At 42.8% G+C, this 15,000-nt stretch overlaps 2 protein-coding genes across 2 annotated transcripts in view; one reads left to right on the forward strand and one right to left on the reverse strand.

Annotated features, from left to right (window-relative positions):
* LOC134447550 (disintegrin and metalloproteinase domain-containing protein 10-like) overlaps positions 1-6,258 on the reverse strand; it is a 23,326-nt gene extending 17,068 nt beyond the window's left edge. Inside the window, exons 1-2 of the mRNA XM_063197067.1 lie at positions 6,113-6,258; positions 4,316-4,466 (exon numbers count right to left, since the gene is read on the reverse strand). Coding sequence (XP_063053137.1) covers positions 4,316-4,466; positions 6,113-6,179 — 218 coding nt within the window. The 5' untranslated portion in view covers positions 6,180-6,258. The remainder of the gene's footprint in view (positions 1-4,315; positions 4,467-6,112) is intronic.
* Positions 6,259-7,633: 1,375 nt separating this feature from the next.
* The window catches only part of LOC134448038 (protein FAM81A-like), a 9,554-nt gene continuing 2,187 nt past the window's right edge, over positions 7,634-15,000 (forward strand). Inside the window, exons 1-6 of the mRNA XM_063197796.1 lie at positions 7,634-7,747; positions 9,426-9,544; positions 11,068-11,197; positions 11,787-11,869; positions 12,627-12,762; positions 13,385-13,613. Coding sequence (XP_063053866.1) covers positions 7,634-7,747; positions 9,426-9,544; positions 11,068-11,197; positions 11,787-11,869; positions 12,627-12,762; positions 13,385-13,613 — 811 coding nt within the window. The remainder of the gene's footprint in view (positions 7,748-9,425; positions 9,545-11,067; positions 11,198-11,786; positions 11,870-12,626; positions 12,763-13,384; positions 13,614-15,000) is intronic.

Below are 15,000 nucleotides of genomic sequence, written 5' to 3' on the forward strand. Positions count from 1 at the left end.
CTGACACTGCTATTGGCACTACAGTGGCTCTAATGATGTGGCACCCTGTGCCGAGGAGGTTGACATTACATTTTGTGGTGTTAATTCAAATGAAAATTGAAAATAAACTCCGCACACAAAGCTCCCGTTTCTGTTACTTTATTTTCAATTTTCATGTGACTTTGCCAGTCTTGCACCCAAACCTTTTTGAGACGGATGTGTTTTTTTCCTTTGTTATTATAGTGGTGTTCATTCAGCCCAGTTCTCAGTTCTAGAGTATAAAACTATGTGTTAAATTTGATTCTCTACAGTAAGTGTTGAATTGAAAATGTACTGTCCACAGATATTGCATACTACATCCAGTGCTACATAAGACACACAGTGTATGCAGTATGCACGTACAGTATAGTGTGATCAGTCACACCTAAGGAAAGGTGCGTTTGGAAACTGCCACAAATGTACTGTGTGCGTACAGATGTAAAAAGTGGAGGAGCCTAATGATTCTCACAGTTCTTAACTGGGTGCTGAATACCACATAAGCCATGAATGAATGAAGGAAGCGAAGGACAGAACTCTTCAGATTTTTTCTTTGTGGGTGAATAAAGAAAGTGTGTCCTTCACTTTCTTCAAGCATACAGATTTTGCCTACTATATCCAGTGCTACATCAGACACACAACGTATGCAGTATGCACTTACAAGAATAGTGCGAGCAGTCACACCTGAGGAAAGGTGCGTTTGAAAACTGCCACTTCAAATGCCCAAAAACAGCCCTTTACACTTAAATTCGCTTAAATTTAGAGTAATCATGAAACACTCCATAGAGTTCTTGGTGGATACTCCATGATTCATTGTCTGCTCTTGACACGTATTCACACCTTAGTGTGTCTTCATGTTCTCATAGAACAAATCCGGACCATCTGGGACACCAAACTGGTGCTCACGCCGCTACACCAAAGGGCCCAGCTCGTGATGTGACATTCAGAACACCCCCACACCTCTACTGACAAAGACACTCAATCACAGGGATACGTATGCCTCTTCATGCATTACATGTTGAAATGTTCCCTGTTGTGATCTCTTGAGCATTAATTAACTTTTTGAGTATTCTCTTTACAGTATTCTCTTCATCCCAATGTTTTTTTAAACAAGTCTGAAATGGCCACAAATATCCCATATTAACAATGAATAAAAGACAATTATTGGATTATTCTCAAACAAATACATTGTTACTGCGATTTGAAAATGATTGTTTTTTTCTTTTATTTCACACTAAGTTGGAGTGTTACATTTTTGCAAACACTGTTGTTTTAATTCCACTTCCACATTTCATGCCGTTGTAAGGAGCTTGTCAGACGCTACCAACATAAAATGGAGGTCGCCATTTCTTACTTTGTTCTTTTCATGATTCTGATAGGCTAAAAGTGCTCGACTCCTCTTATTAAAATGTCACCTGTAGGTTTGCTCAAATGCATGTAAGCATATTTTGGCAAAATTGTTACAGGTGAATTGTCTAGTGTATTTGAGGATAGTATAAAAACACACTAAAGTCATTTCTGTAGCCATTTCTATAAATAACCCAGCAGTGCAAATTAAGACTTGGAGTATCCACACTTCACACCCAACCCACACACCCTTATTCTCATAACTTAACACACCCTAGGAATGTGTGTACGCTAGATAATAATCACAAGGAAATAAATATCCATAACCACACACACTGCCACACACTGCCACACACTGCCACACACACTGCCACACACACACACACACACACACACACACACACACACACACACACGTTTACAAACACAAATGAACAAAGACAGGCACAGAGGTACATACAGTACAGTGTGCACACGTACACACACGCACACACACATGCACACACATCCCTGATGGGGCCAAGCACAGCTGACTCAGCTACACTATGGGAGCCAAATTTCAGAATCACAATCATATCCACACTCTCAAATATCCACAGATCTACACTCACACACACCCTCTCTCGCTCACAAACACTCATACACCTATACACCATGCTAATTTTGATTCCTGCCAAGATCTGGCCCATCACAGTTCTGAGAGAGTATATCTGCCTCATGCTTGCACTGACTGAAGTTTGACTTGGTGTTTTGATTTTTTAGGAGGTACCAATCTAGTGAAGGTGAAGGAAGTTACAAAAGGTGCCTAAGATGACACAAAGCAAAAGCTATGCTGCAGTTTATGCTAGAGCTGGGTGATGAGATCTGATTGTAACTGGTGATCACGAGATAAGATTGAGAACAATAACAATCATCACCCTTCTCCGTGTTTTGAAAAGATAATTTTGATCAATGTTATGCCTATATTTAGGATGGGATGGTGAGAGAGTGACAGTAAATGAGTGGGAGAAAGAGATGGAGCAAGGATTGGGAAATGACCAAGGGTCAGACTCGAACCCGGGTCCCCAGACTTATGGTTTGGTGGAGCCTTAGCTCACTGAGCAATGGCAGCCCCAGACCTTCTCCAAATTTGATCAGGCATGACTGGAAGCCATTGTTGAAAAGATACAATGTCAGTTTTGTGTTATTGGGGGGTTGGTCATGGCAGAGATCACACTAGTATGATGGCAGTTGACATATCACCCAAGTCTTGATGTGCAAGTCATAGCTTCAAACTTTTGTCCTTCCTTCCATCCGCATACAGTTGTGTTAAGTCAGTTTTATACTAGACATTCATTTAACATTCAAACTACCAATGTGATACAGAAAAGCAATTGAGCCTTGTGGCACATGAGGAAATCTATGTTTCAAAGGAGGTCTGATAATTGTTATTGTTCTAATTCATCGCATTTGTATTTTAAATGTTAGATGAAAGTCCAATTTAAAACAGACTTTACCCAAGTCGACAACGAGGACAGAGGAAAGGATGCAAGTTTGTAAACGACTGGCACACAATCTTGGTTGTAGCATAGATTCAGAGCGGAACGGAACGCTACAAGTACCTTCACACTTACACCCCCACTAACAGAAACAGATGGGAGTGTTGTGTCACATCTCTGTGGCAGTAAGTTTGTTCATGAACAACACACACCAGGGAAGTGTCTCGTGGTGTGCAGGTATTGGCATGCACACTTCAACAAAGAAGGAAGATGCCATACACTCTTATGAAATAAATTCTGGCATCGCCAGAGAGTGTGCACCATCTTCCTTCTTTGAACAAGTAAGTCTTTTCATACCATTCTGTCTGTAATGATCATAACATCATTATATCATATCATCATAACATAAGTACAATTTAGCATTGACCACAAGAACAAATGCAAATAACCACACACACACACACACACACACACACACACACACACACACACACACACACACACACACACACACACACACACACACACACACACACACACACACACACACACACACACACACACACACGCGCGCACACACGCGCGCACACACACACACACACACACACACACAGAGTTGGGAAGCAGTCTGCAGTACTAATGGACCATAGTCAAAAGCATCTATACTGCCTTAATGGCTACTCTGCAGAAACCCAAACAATGCCTCACTCCATAAAGAAACCAGACACAAGTCATTAAAGATGAATACCAGTAAATCTCCAAAGAAGTTATTTTTCTCCCATTTGGATATTATTAATATTCTCAAATAGCCAAAAAATCACCACATACTGCAAGATTTCCATGTGGCGGGCATTGTTGGAAAGCTTAGTTTTGGAAAGCTCATGTATCTTTTATTATTTTAACCTAAATATAACACAAGGTGCAAAATCAGAGTATATGCTGATATGTCATGTCCAATAAGTTACCCAAGTGGCTAGTGAGAATAAAATTGCTACTAGCAACGGCAAAGTTTTCCACATTTATGGAAGGTGCCAATTTCAAGTCCAGTTCCTATACATAGGCTATGTGTAATAAATTATACAGTGCACAGGCAGTACAGCCGTCTCCAATTTCAGTGCATGAAATGTATTTTTGTACATACATTTTCATTCGGGAGGGTTGTAGCTTTCATATGAGTGACTTCTGAAGCCAAGTGATTAATTGAAAGTCAGGTTATTAGCTGTTATTCCAAACAGATGGATAGGCGACAACACTTTTGGAGACGGCTGTACATTAGTCCAGGCTAGGGGTGTAAATAATAACCGATATGTATCGATGCATCGATCCTTTGATCAATCGATCCATTGATCAAATCGAATCGTATCATATCGTGGGACAGTCTTAAGTATCTAATTCTAATATAAAAGGATTGCTGCCTTAAGAAATCGATTTTGAATCGTATCATCATGGAGGCTGTGATTTAGTCAGTCACCTACCTTCCATGAGCGTGGAAGTCCAGGTGTAGGACTCGGTCGTCGTGGGCGATGGCCCTCTTGGCCCTCAGGTGACTCTCGTGCACCTGCTCCGTGTCGTAGGACAGGCCCTCATAGTGCCGCACGTACCGGTTCAGGGGGTTGCCGTAGTAACCTGCTCCAGAGAGATGACAAATGGCCTTTTGAAGAACAACGTGTTCCACACACATAGCTCCTGTTCTGGCTTTATTTTCAAGAAGCACACAGCACTGGATGCCAGGCGTAACTAAGCCTACCAGTCATAATGCACTAGAAACAAAAACGTGCAAATGTACTACACAACCCATAAAGCCGGTACAGTGCGGTAAAAATGGCAGTCTTTTGATTACCAGGGGCAGCATGCAATAAAATAATCAGTCCTCAAAGTTGCTGACATTACGTTCGTGAAATAACCAAGTACAGATCACAACATGAGCAGCTCCCGGGAGGGTGAGCATAGGGAGGGTCTCGGAAATGAGAGTATGGCAGCAATGCTTTTAGCTTCCAGCTCCCCACTACTAGACCACAGCGAAGACTGTACTGTAGTCTTCAATCAGGAGGCCTCCTCCACATCCTCCACCCCCCCCCCCCCCCTTCTCTCTCCTCTCCAGGGAGCCTTTAATCACACACTTTATATAGAGATGGCAAACTCCACCTCCTCCACTACTTTGCAGTATGCACTTGTGGGAAACACGCACAACATGGGTTTTCAAAACATGTCACAGAGAGAGCAATGTAACTAAAGTGCCTGGATTTGTTTGATGCTGCACTAACACTGACGAAAATTGTATGTACATTAAGTGAGGATCATGATAACTTAGTGGTCATATTTTATGATATTACTAGTGCTGTTATTATAGTGGAAAATCTTCAGCTGACAGGTGAGTTCACCAGTAGTGTATTTGAGAGATATTTCATTATCGCCAGAACCAACAATGATTTCCAGATATTGGACCAGAAAATGTACTGATGAATTCAGCGAGTTTGTGGTGTTGTTTCAACAATAACAAACCATTACGACTATGCCAGAGTCAATCATCAGACCAATATTTACCACTAAAACAAGTTGGTTCGGATATATTGATATACATAACGCCTTTCACTTGTACACTACGCAACGTAATATGAAACGCAACCATAACAAAGACCAAGATATGTAATTTCATGACAATGTCGAAATGTAGCTTACATGCTAAGAACTAGCTTATCTAGTTATCATCAGCTTGCTAGGTAATTCAATCGATTCAGGCACCCATTTTCGCAACAAAATTACATTTTTTCCATGGTGGCCCATACTGTGAATGACACAATCGAAGAAGTAGGACATCTGCACCACACATATTCTAGCCCACATTGTCAAAATATTTCAACATCAGTCTCATTTTTCGCCATAATAAAACCGTGATTTCGACCAAAAAGGCTTTGGGTCGCAGGTTAGCATCTCTCCATCTTTCTGCTAGGCAACTGGGGCCATAAAAGCCTACTAGCATCATATGTGCTCATGAACCAATTGATGTCAAACTAGCATATTACAGAGTGTATCTCCAGCTTAGACAATATGGTGGTAATCACACAGCAAGACGCAAATATTGTTTTGGCTTCAAGCCTGCGAAAACCGGTAAGAAGCTAACCGCTAATGCTGGCAGTGCATACAAGTACCACAGATTTGCAGGGCCAGATTCCGCTATGTTGCTCTCGTCAGCTGTCTCCCTCCATCCCACTCTTTCACACAGCGAAAAACATTTAATGCAGCGGAATGCGGTATACATGTTTACCACTCACCTTGATTGGTTTTTATGAAGCATAGCAAACAAATTAACTTGATTATAACCATATCGCCGACATCCATTGTTAGGGCATTGACACCGAGTCGGTTTATTGTCCTACTTAAGGCGCAGCCGCCCTGTGTTTACAGCAGATTTCTTTCATGGCCCGTTCTCCGCTCTGGCGTCATGACGTCGCAGGACCACGTTCACATAGGCTAAAGTAAATTCTTGGAGGATTTTTAAAGATAATATCCATCATATAATTTTTTTCAAAATATTATTTGCACATTTGAGTTATAATAGAGGAAGTAATAATAAAAAAAATAAGCTAAGGATAAAATGACATGTGCGTCAAGCACATTTATTTATAGGCCCCTAAACTACCAAAAATCAGACATATGGGCCTGGGCCTAGTGGTCTTCATTACTGATTAATATTGAGTTCTTAGGCCCTGCACACATGTGAAGCACACTACTGTTCATTTGCATAGTAGACTGTATTGTTCTTGGTTACCAGGGTGACAGTGTCATCTTTGAATAGGCAGGGTGTCCGATGGCATTTTGGACCTGCCTTTGCGATGGTCGCAAGATGAGCCTTTCCCTAAGGTAAGTTCAGCTATAAACAAATTTGTTTGTGTTTTAAAGAATTTATGGTGTAGGTTTTGCATCTAACATGTGTTTGAATGTTACAAACTAGTTTACTGGAACACACTATCCCCAGTGTGGTAGTGTCTTATTGCAAAAACTTTGAGGTAGACTACTCATTCCTGTGCAAATGTCCCACTCAAGAAATAAGTTAGGAAGTTAACAAAGTGGAAGAGAAAACGTGTGGAAAACATATAAAAAAATATAGCAAAATGTAAGAAGACATCTGAGCTGCATGTGTATTTCTTTCAATTTTTTAAACAGCAGGAGTTATAGACTCTCTTTTCAAACACACTCCCCTTTCTTAGAGAAAGCGGCCTAGATGCATGTGTTGTGCAATTCTCTTACCGACACACACGCCATTAATTGGACTGTGTTGCTCCACAGGGCTGTTTGTTTGTGATGTGCATGCTGGCCCTCATCAAGGGGATGCTCTCCACCGTGACGACCCTCTGCATTACCTGCCGTTCTTCCCCCTGCGCAGGTCCAAACACCTGAGATGTCCCACCCGCGCCTTCCCAAACTACAGAGGCATGAGAAGCAATGGGGGAGGGAAGGGGTCTTAACAGTTTCACATTTTCATCAATAATTTCCAGTGCTGGACAACGTGGATTCATTAGTTTACAAACCAGAGCCTAATATTCCAAATGACCTGGTTTTACCTCTCCAATTCAATCAGGTGATTGCCTGGCTGAATGATCACCTAGTTGAATTGGACACTAAAACCAGGTTATTTGGAATATGTGGCACTGGACTGTACACAAATGAATCCAGGTTGACCATCACAGATTATAACTCTTCCAATCTAGAGTCCATTCTTTTCTTATGTTCCTCACAGGAGAATTCACCCGAGTGAGAAATGTTCTTCCCACCTGGGAGGTCTCTTTGATAATATGGCCCTCATCACGGGTGACGGCTCTGATGACCAGGACCAGATCCGCACCTTGCTTGAAGACCACATCCGCTCAGTAACGGGACTTATTCAACGCCTCAACAAGGATATTCAGGTAGGCTGTCAATGGGCTAGTTTGTGATGAAGCAGTGATGCTTTTGCCAGTTTTATGCATTCTGTTTTTGGAACCAGAATGCCTCAAACTGGAAAAGTGTGCATGCGCTCTGCCTAGCAAAAGCATCACTGCTTCATCACGAAGGAACCCAATGTGTTTTTAGGTCATCAGGCAAGCTGTCATGCAAACTGTCATTTGATACCATAACAGCTCGGGCTTGACGTGTCGTGCACCTTGTACTGGGATGCATTTCAGTGTTCAAAAGAGGCAGCTCCACAACACCACCAAACCACCTTCAATGACAGATGTATGAACACAGGCAGTAACTGCTATTAGGTAATAGGATATTCTAGTATGTTCGGAATGTAAGAAAAGTGGAGGTTTTGCTCTAGCTGTCAAGAAAGTTTACTTTTAAGTCTGCAAACCGTCAATAAATAGACACAGACACAGTGTGTAAGTTTCGAAGAGGAGGGAAAAGGAGTGTCTTATAGCAAACTCAAATTTCACTCTCTGGTTCTTCTCTCCTTCCACAGTCATTTTATTATTTCAGAACACGTAACGTCCAGACACAGACACATTTCCTATTTTTCACCTTTCAATTCACCATCTGTGATTAGGAGTTTCCTGGTTTGCTTTTTATCCTTTAAGGAGTGAACCTGTCTTTTATCCTGTTTTAATCTTGGGGAATGTAGCTTCTTCCCTCTATTGTCTTCTTGCATTTTTGAAGTTTCACAGAATTACACACAAAAAAATGTAATTTTAAACCCCTTAGCGCAGAGCCTATGTTATAACCTTACTGTCACCAAAATTGTAATGCCTATGTCTGAATCTGTTACTGAAGGCTCTTGGTACTGGCATAGCAATGTTGTTATGATGTAGTTGAGTATTTTCAGCAAATAGTGAATAGACTCACAGTAAGAGGCTACGTATGATAAAAACATAGTTGGCAAAGCTATATAACCCTATTCACACTAGCCTACAGTATATGGGGCTTTCAACATATAGGGCCATAAAAAGGATATTACGTTATGAATGATAAAATAATCTTTTTGGGTGATGTGTTCTATGATCCCCACCAAGTGATGATGTAAAACTTGTATCCCCTAAATTTCTGCTTGTTAGTAGTGATTAATTAACCTGTTAGGACACTGCATTATACATTTGGTGTGTGTGTGTGTGTGTGTGTGTGTGTGTGTGTGTGTGTGTGTGTGTGTGTGTGTGTGTGTGTGTGTGTGTGTGTGTGTGTGTGTGTGTGTGTATGCGTGCGTGCCTGTGTGTGCATGTGCTTGTGTGTGTATGTGTGTGTGTGTGTGTGTGTTTATTAATGTGTGTGTGTGTGTGTGTGTGTGTGTGTGTTTATTCATGTGTGTGTGTGTGTGTGTGTGTGTGTGTGTGTGTGTGTGTGTGTGTGTGTGTGTGTGTGTGTGTGTGTGTGTTTATGTATGTGTGTGTGCGTGTGTGTGTGTGTGTGTGTGTGTGTGTGTGTGTGTGTGTGTGTTTATTCATGTATGTGTGTGTGTGTGTGTGAGCGTGTGTGTGTGTGTGTTTATTCATTTATGTGTGTGTGTGCGTGTGTGTGTGTGTGTGTGTGTGTACGCATGTCTGTGTGTGCGTGCGTGCGTGCGTGCGCGTGTGTGTGTGTGTGTGTGTGTGTGTGTGTGTGTGTGTGTGTGTGCAGAGTGTCCAGCAGCAGATGAGGTGTCAGGAGGAGCTGAGCCAGAGGGCCCAGGGCAGCGTGCGCACCATGGAGCTGCAGCAGCTGGCCGTCCTCTGTGACCTCAGGGGTCGAGTCGGGAGGTCAGAGGTCAACCTCATATGGATCCTATCATATCATATCTTTACCTTCTCTTTCACCTTCCTCACACACATGCACACACACACACACACACACACACACACACACACACACACACACACACACACACACACACACACACACACACACACACACACACACACACACACACACACACACACACCCTGTGCTGCAACACATCATCTGTAGGGTAAAACTATTGTCTTAAAATGGTCTAAGCCCAGATCACGTTCCATTAGTTTCCCAACGCTTGGTGAATTCTGCTTCACATTGAACGGAAGAACCGATATCCAAGGATTAAAAAGCGACATCGCTTTGAACGCTTGGACGCCACAAGCCAGTTATTCTTTTGAGTGTATTTTTCATTGCTTGATAGCCTGTTCAAAAACAACAACAAACGACCCAAATGGTCCACCAGAAAAAAAGAGCCAGAAGTTGGGCTGGACTGTTAGTGGTAGGGTCTAGAAGGAATGTTTATAGGATAATATCGTAGATTGTAGAATAGAACTTGAATGGAAAAGAACGTTGGCTTGGCCTCCATTCTTATATACTATCAATGGATAATATGTATAGGACAAGACAAATGGACTTCTGTTGACAACACTGATGATTTTCTGTTGGTCAGTCAGAGGAGTTAACAGTCCTGGAATGACTGGAGTGAGTTAGCTGGAGAGGTGTGGTGTTGCTTGTGTGGGAGCAGGGCCACTGACAGCTTTGGCTGGGCCCAGGACAAAGTCATCTGAATGGGCCTACATATAGTGTAATGAGAACCCAATTCTGGGCCCCACCTCTCCCTGGGCCCGGGACAACTGACCCTTTTGTCCTCTCCTGTCAGCTTCCCTGGTTGTTTGTGTGGGAGTCTCCACCCTGTTCCTTGGGGGACGCTAATGTTCCATCTCTCATGTTACACACTAAGAGCTAATACACCGCCCTGAGTGCGTGACTGCTGTATGATGTCATACGTGTGTGTGTGTGTGTGTGTGTGTGGTTGTATGTGTGTGTGTGTGTGTGTGTGTGTGTGTGTGTGTGTGTGTGTGTGTGTGTGTGTGTGTGTGTGTGTGTGAGTGTGTATGAGCTGAGCTCCCTGGCTCTTGTTTCCTTCCTCGAGGGAAGAGAAGATCTGGACTCACTCACACTTCACTTTAGAAACACACGTACAGACACAACACACCCTTTTTGGGTGTCACAATTCACTGAAGAAGTCTTAAACCGTAAGCAACTGATCTGAAATGACTTTTCACACAAATACATGCACACTGCCACGCCCCATTTTATTAGTCCAGAGAGCCTGATCTAAATGTACTCTTAAGGCATTGGCCTATGAAATCTTTGGAAACACTGATGCTAACAGGCACGGCAATAAAGTAAAATCTGAATTTGGATTTGAGAGCCGTGTTATGTGTGTGTGTTGACCGGTCGTTATGTTTGTGATTGTGTGAGGGGGGTTTTGATAAATGTGTGTGTGTGTGTGTGTGTGTGTGTGTGTGTGTGTGTGTGTTGACAGATGTGATGACAGTGTTGCCCGGCTGGCAGCAGACTTCCGCTGCACAAACGAGAGAATCTACAAGCTGATCAGGCAACACCATGGATCACACACACTCATGGAGGCCAAACTCAGAGAGTTGGAGACACAGGTGTGACATGTACATGGACACACGGACACACACACACACGCGCACACAGAGACATACACGTACGCATACGCATACACACACACACACATGGCTCCAACTGCATTGGCGTTTAGACCAGAGTGACTATGAGAAGGCGCTCTTACCCTCAGCATTGGCTTCACCTGTTTGCTTCAAGAGAGTAGGAGCATTTCCCATCCTTACAGCATAAACTTCCATTTACCAGCATTTTGCTTCAAAATGTTTTTTTACTAAATGTTTTCCTCTGTACTCTATTGTATTTCGCTACAATAGGGTTACCTGGCGTGACTGATAATTTCCAGCTAAAAAATGCCTAAATTCTATTGATTTGTCATAAATCTACAGAAAAAAAAACTCTCAATACATTTTTTTACCCGCAGATTGTCATCCTAAACAGCGCAAATGGGCAGGTAACCACCCTATCTGGCAACCTGAGCTTGAGAAATATCCTCAGTGTAGATGTGGAAGTGCTTATATGAAGTGGTTTTAGTATTTATCTGTCTGTCTGTGGCTGTGCCTGTATTTGTTTGTTTGTCTGTGGCTGTGTGTTGGTGAACGTGTTGGTGTGAAGGTGCGTCTGGTATGCAGTCGAGCCTCTCGAGGAGACCCCCCTGACCACATCACCGCACTGCTGGGGCAGACGCTGGACACAAAGTAAGAATATATCACAGGGCTGGACTGGTAGTCAGGTACAGGGCATTTTCCCAGTGGGCTGATCGCTCTTGGAGGCTGATGCTGTTGTCTGTCTGTTTTTTTTTTTGCTGTAGTTTTTTTTTATTTCCTTAAATTTAAAAGGGATCTTTACTATACGGTAAATAGAGGTCAGAGCTAATCATAAAATCGTAGAAAAGATTGGGTCTAATGTTCCAATTTCAATCAACATGTAGTTGTATTGCTCACGCTACCATGGAGTTTCCCAGGTTCACACCAGACCATATCACAAGTGTCTGTCAGATTGGAATCATTGTGCAAAGCAGCATGGGATTTCCCAGGTTATTCCCTTGACTTGTCAGTAATCCACAATGCTGCATTTTTTAGTTCAACCCTTTCCGAAATCCTGGCCATTCCACAGGCAGCATAGTTTGTGACGTGTGTGTGTGTGTGTGTGTGTGTGTGTGTGTGTGTGTGTGTGTGTGTGTGTGTGTGTGTGTGTGTGTGTGTGTGTGTGTGTGTGTGTGTGTGTGTGTGTACTGGATTATTTTTATTTACACGATTCAATTTACACGATTTTTCCAATAATGTTTGGATTTGTAATCCTTCCCTGTGTGACGATCCAAGTAAAAGTACTAATGTGTGTGTGTGTGTGTGTGCGTGCGTGTGTGCGTGCGTGCGTGCGTGCGTGCGTGCGTGCGTGCGTGCGTGCGTGCGTGCGTGTGTGTGTGTGTGTGTGTGTGCCATGGTCCCAACCCAGACTGAAGGCCCTATCTGAGCAGCTGAGGGCCCAGATGAGTGCTGCTCAGGAGCGGCTGCAGAGGGAGCAGGACAGCGCACTGGCAGAGGCCACTAGCAAGATGGACAAGCTGACCCAGCCAATCAAGAACAAGACTGTAAGCAAAGCGGCCAATCGGGACACTTCGGGAATCAGTGATATGAGATGTGATAGCATACAGGCATTTCATGCACACACACCCCTCCCCAAGCAACTTGGCCAGACCAACACTCGCAGAGTTTTGAAGTCCAAGCTAGTGTAACGGAGGCCAACTAGCCGAGTGTGGCGTGGAACGCTGGTCCTCCCGAAGCCTCAATACAGTGCGGTAGCATTGGGCTATCGGACCGGCCCTTTAGCTCAGCGGTCCCGTACTGTGCTTCCCCATTGCCGAACCTGATGCGTTGACGAGGTGGCAAGTTTGCGGCCCTGAGGGGGGCGAACTGTGCAGGAACACCTCGGTCACACTAGATTCAAACAGACATGTAAAGGGGCCTCCAGAGGTCTCTCTTGTGTCTAGCTGATAACTTTTCCTGCCATTTCACATTAACATTTTGCAATACTAAAGGGACTAAAAATGTTGTCATTGGCATTGGGAATATGGCAATATTCTTTGGTACAAAAGGAGGCCCCTGCAAAAAAAAGTTTGGGAAACACCAGTATAGCTAGTCAGCTGCAAACTGTGCGCGCGTGTGTGTGCCTGTCTGCTTATGTGTCTTCTACTATATTATGTTCCTGAGAAGAGCAGTGATGAGGCTGTGCTGGAGCGCTTCAGTCAGCTGTCGGCGAAGGTGGACCGACTGGAGAGAGAACAGCAGCAGCAGCAGCAGCAGCAGGGAGCATCGCAGCTGGAGAGCAGATGGGAGGAGATGATTGACAGGAGGGTGGAGGAGATGATTGACAGCCGCGTTAGCAAACTGGAGCAGCATCTCTGGAGGGAGCTTCAGGAGATGAAGGGGGAGACCAACAAAGGTACAACACATCAAGCCACCATGGGGCCTATACTACAACGCTGGTTCAGGAGTAAACCAGGTTAAGTTAAGAGGAGTCCTCATTTTATTAAGAAAATTACAAAGAAAATGGTTTACTCCCAAAAAAAAATCCATTCCATTCCATCCTTCCATTAGATGATTTACCTCAACTACTCACAACAACATTTCTCCAAACTCAACTCTCCTTGTCATCGACTTGGGTAAAAGTCAATTTAATGTTGGACACTCATTTAACATTCAAAGTACAAACGTGATATGTCTCTGCTCCCATGTTTTAAAACTTTTAGCCATGTTTCAATAAAGGCTTTTTAATATTTTTCCACAAGAAGAGTGCCTTGGACTCCCTTTTTTGACAAGATATTGTTTTTTCCCCAACACCAAAGAGCACCTTCAAGATTTTTTCCTGAACAATTCCCTTAGCACTTCGGATTCTCTCTTCACTTTACAAACGTGATATGTCTCTCTCTCTCAAAAAAAGAATGTGGCACAAAAGGAAATTTGACTGTGTTTCAAAGTTGGTTTGACAACAAGTGTTATTTTTAAGATAGTTCAGATAGTTTGTATCTTAAATGATAGATGAATGCCCGTGATTAAACAGACTTTACCCCAAGTCATCAACAAGGACGGAGAACAGAACAGAGGATGGACACGAGCAGGTCAAATGGCTATTGCCTCAACAGCCATGTGTAATGTTATCATGAGAGCCAGCTTTATTGTTTAACAAGCACGTCAATCATCAAAATGTCACGAGCTTTTCACAAGCTACCCAGGTTTACCTACCACCACAGTGCTGTAACACATGAAGTAAGAACAATGGTCCATTCATTCACATTTGTACTAACAGTCAAAAACAGCTAATGCAGCATTTCATGCTTACACGAATCAGACCACTACTGGAAGTGGGTCCCATCAACCCTTTACTGCAGGGTTCCCCAACCTTTTTAGCACCAGGGACCGGTTTGAGTCCCATTTTTTTTTCGCGGACCGGTAGTCACGCGTTATAATAATAATAATAATAATAATAATAATAATAATAATAATAATTATAATTATAATAATAATAATAATAATCAAAATAAATATTGCTATCATCACACTTATTATTATTATTATTACTATTTGTCATCATTGTTATTATTAATAGGCCTAATAATAATAGCATCAATAGGGTTTAAAAATAAGGCCTCCTTTTCCTTCACTCCATTCAAAATGTGTAACAGCCTACATCTAAACATAACATTTAGTAGGCCTATTTGACTATTAAACTGACAATTACACCACTAATTTGTGGAGCCATTCTTGGTGCAAGGAAGATCACCCAAAACTAGGCTACTACATACTACTACTATTTTTCACCATGCGAGAAT

This window comes from Engraulis encrasicolus, chromosome 4 (genome assembly GCF_034702125.1).
Source record: "Engraulis encrasicolus isolate BLACKSEA-1 chromosome 4, IST_EnEncr_1.0, whole genome shotgun sequence".
In the NCBI taxonomy this organism is placed as follows: domain Eukaryota; kingdom Metazoa; phylum Chordata; class Actinopteri; order Clupeiformes; family Engraulidae; genus Engraulis; species Engraulis encrasicolus.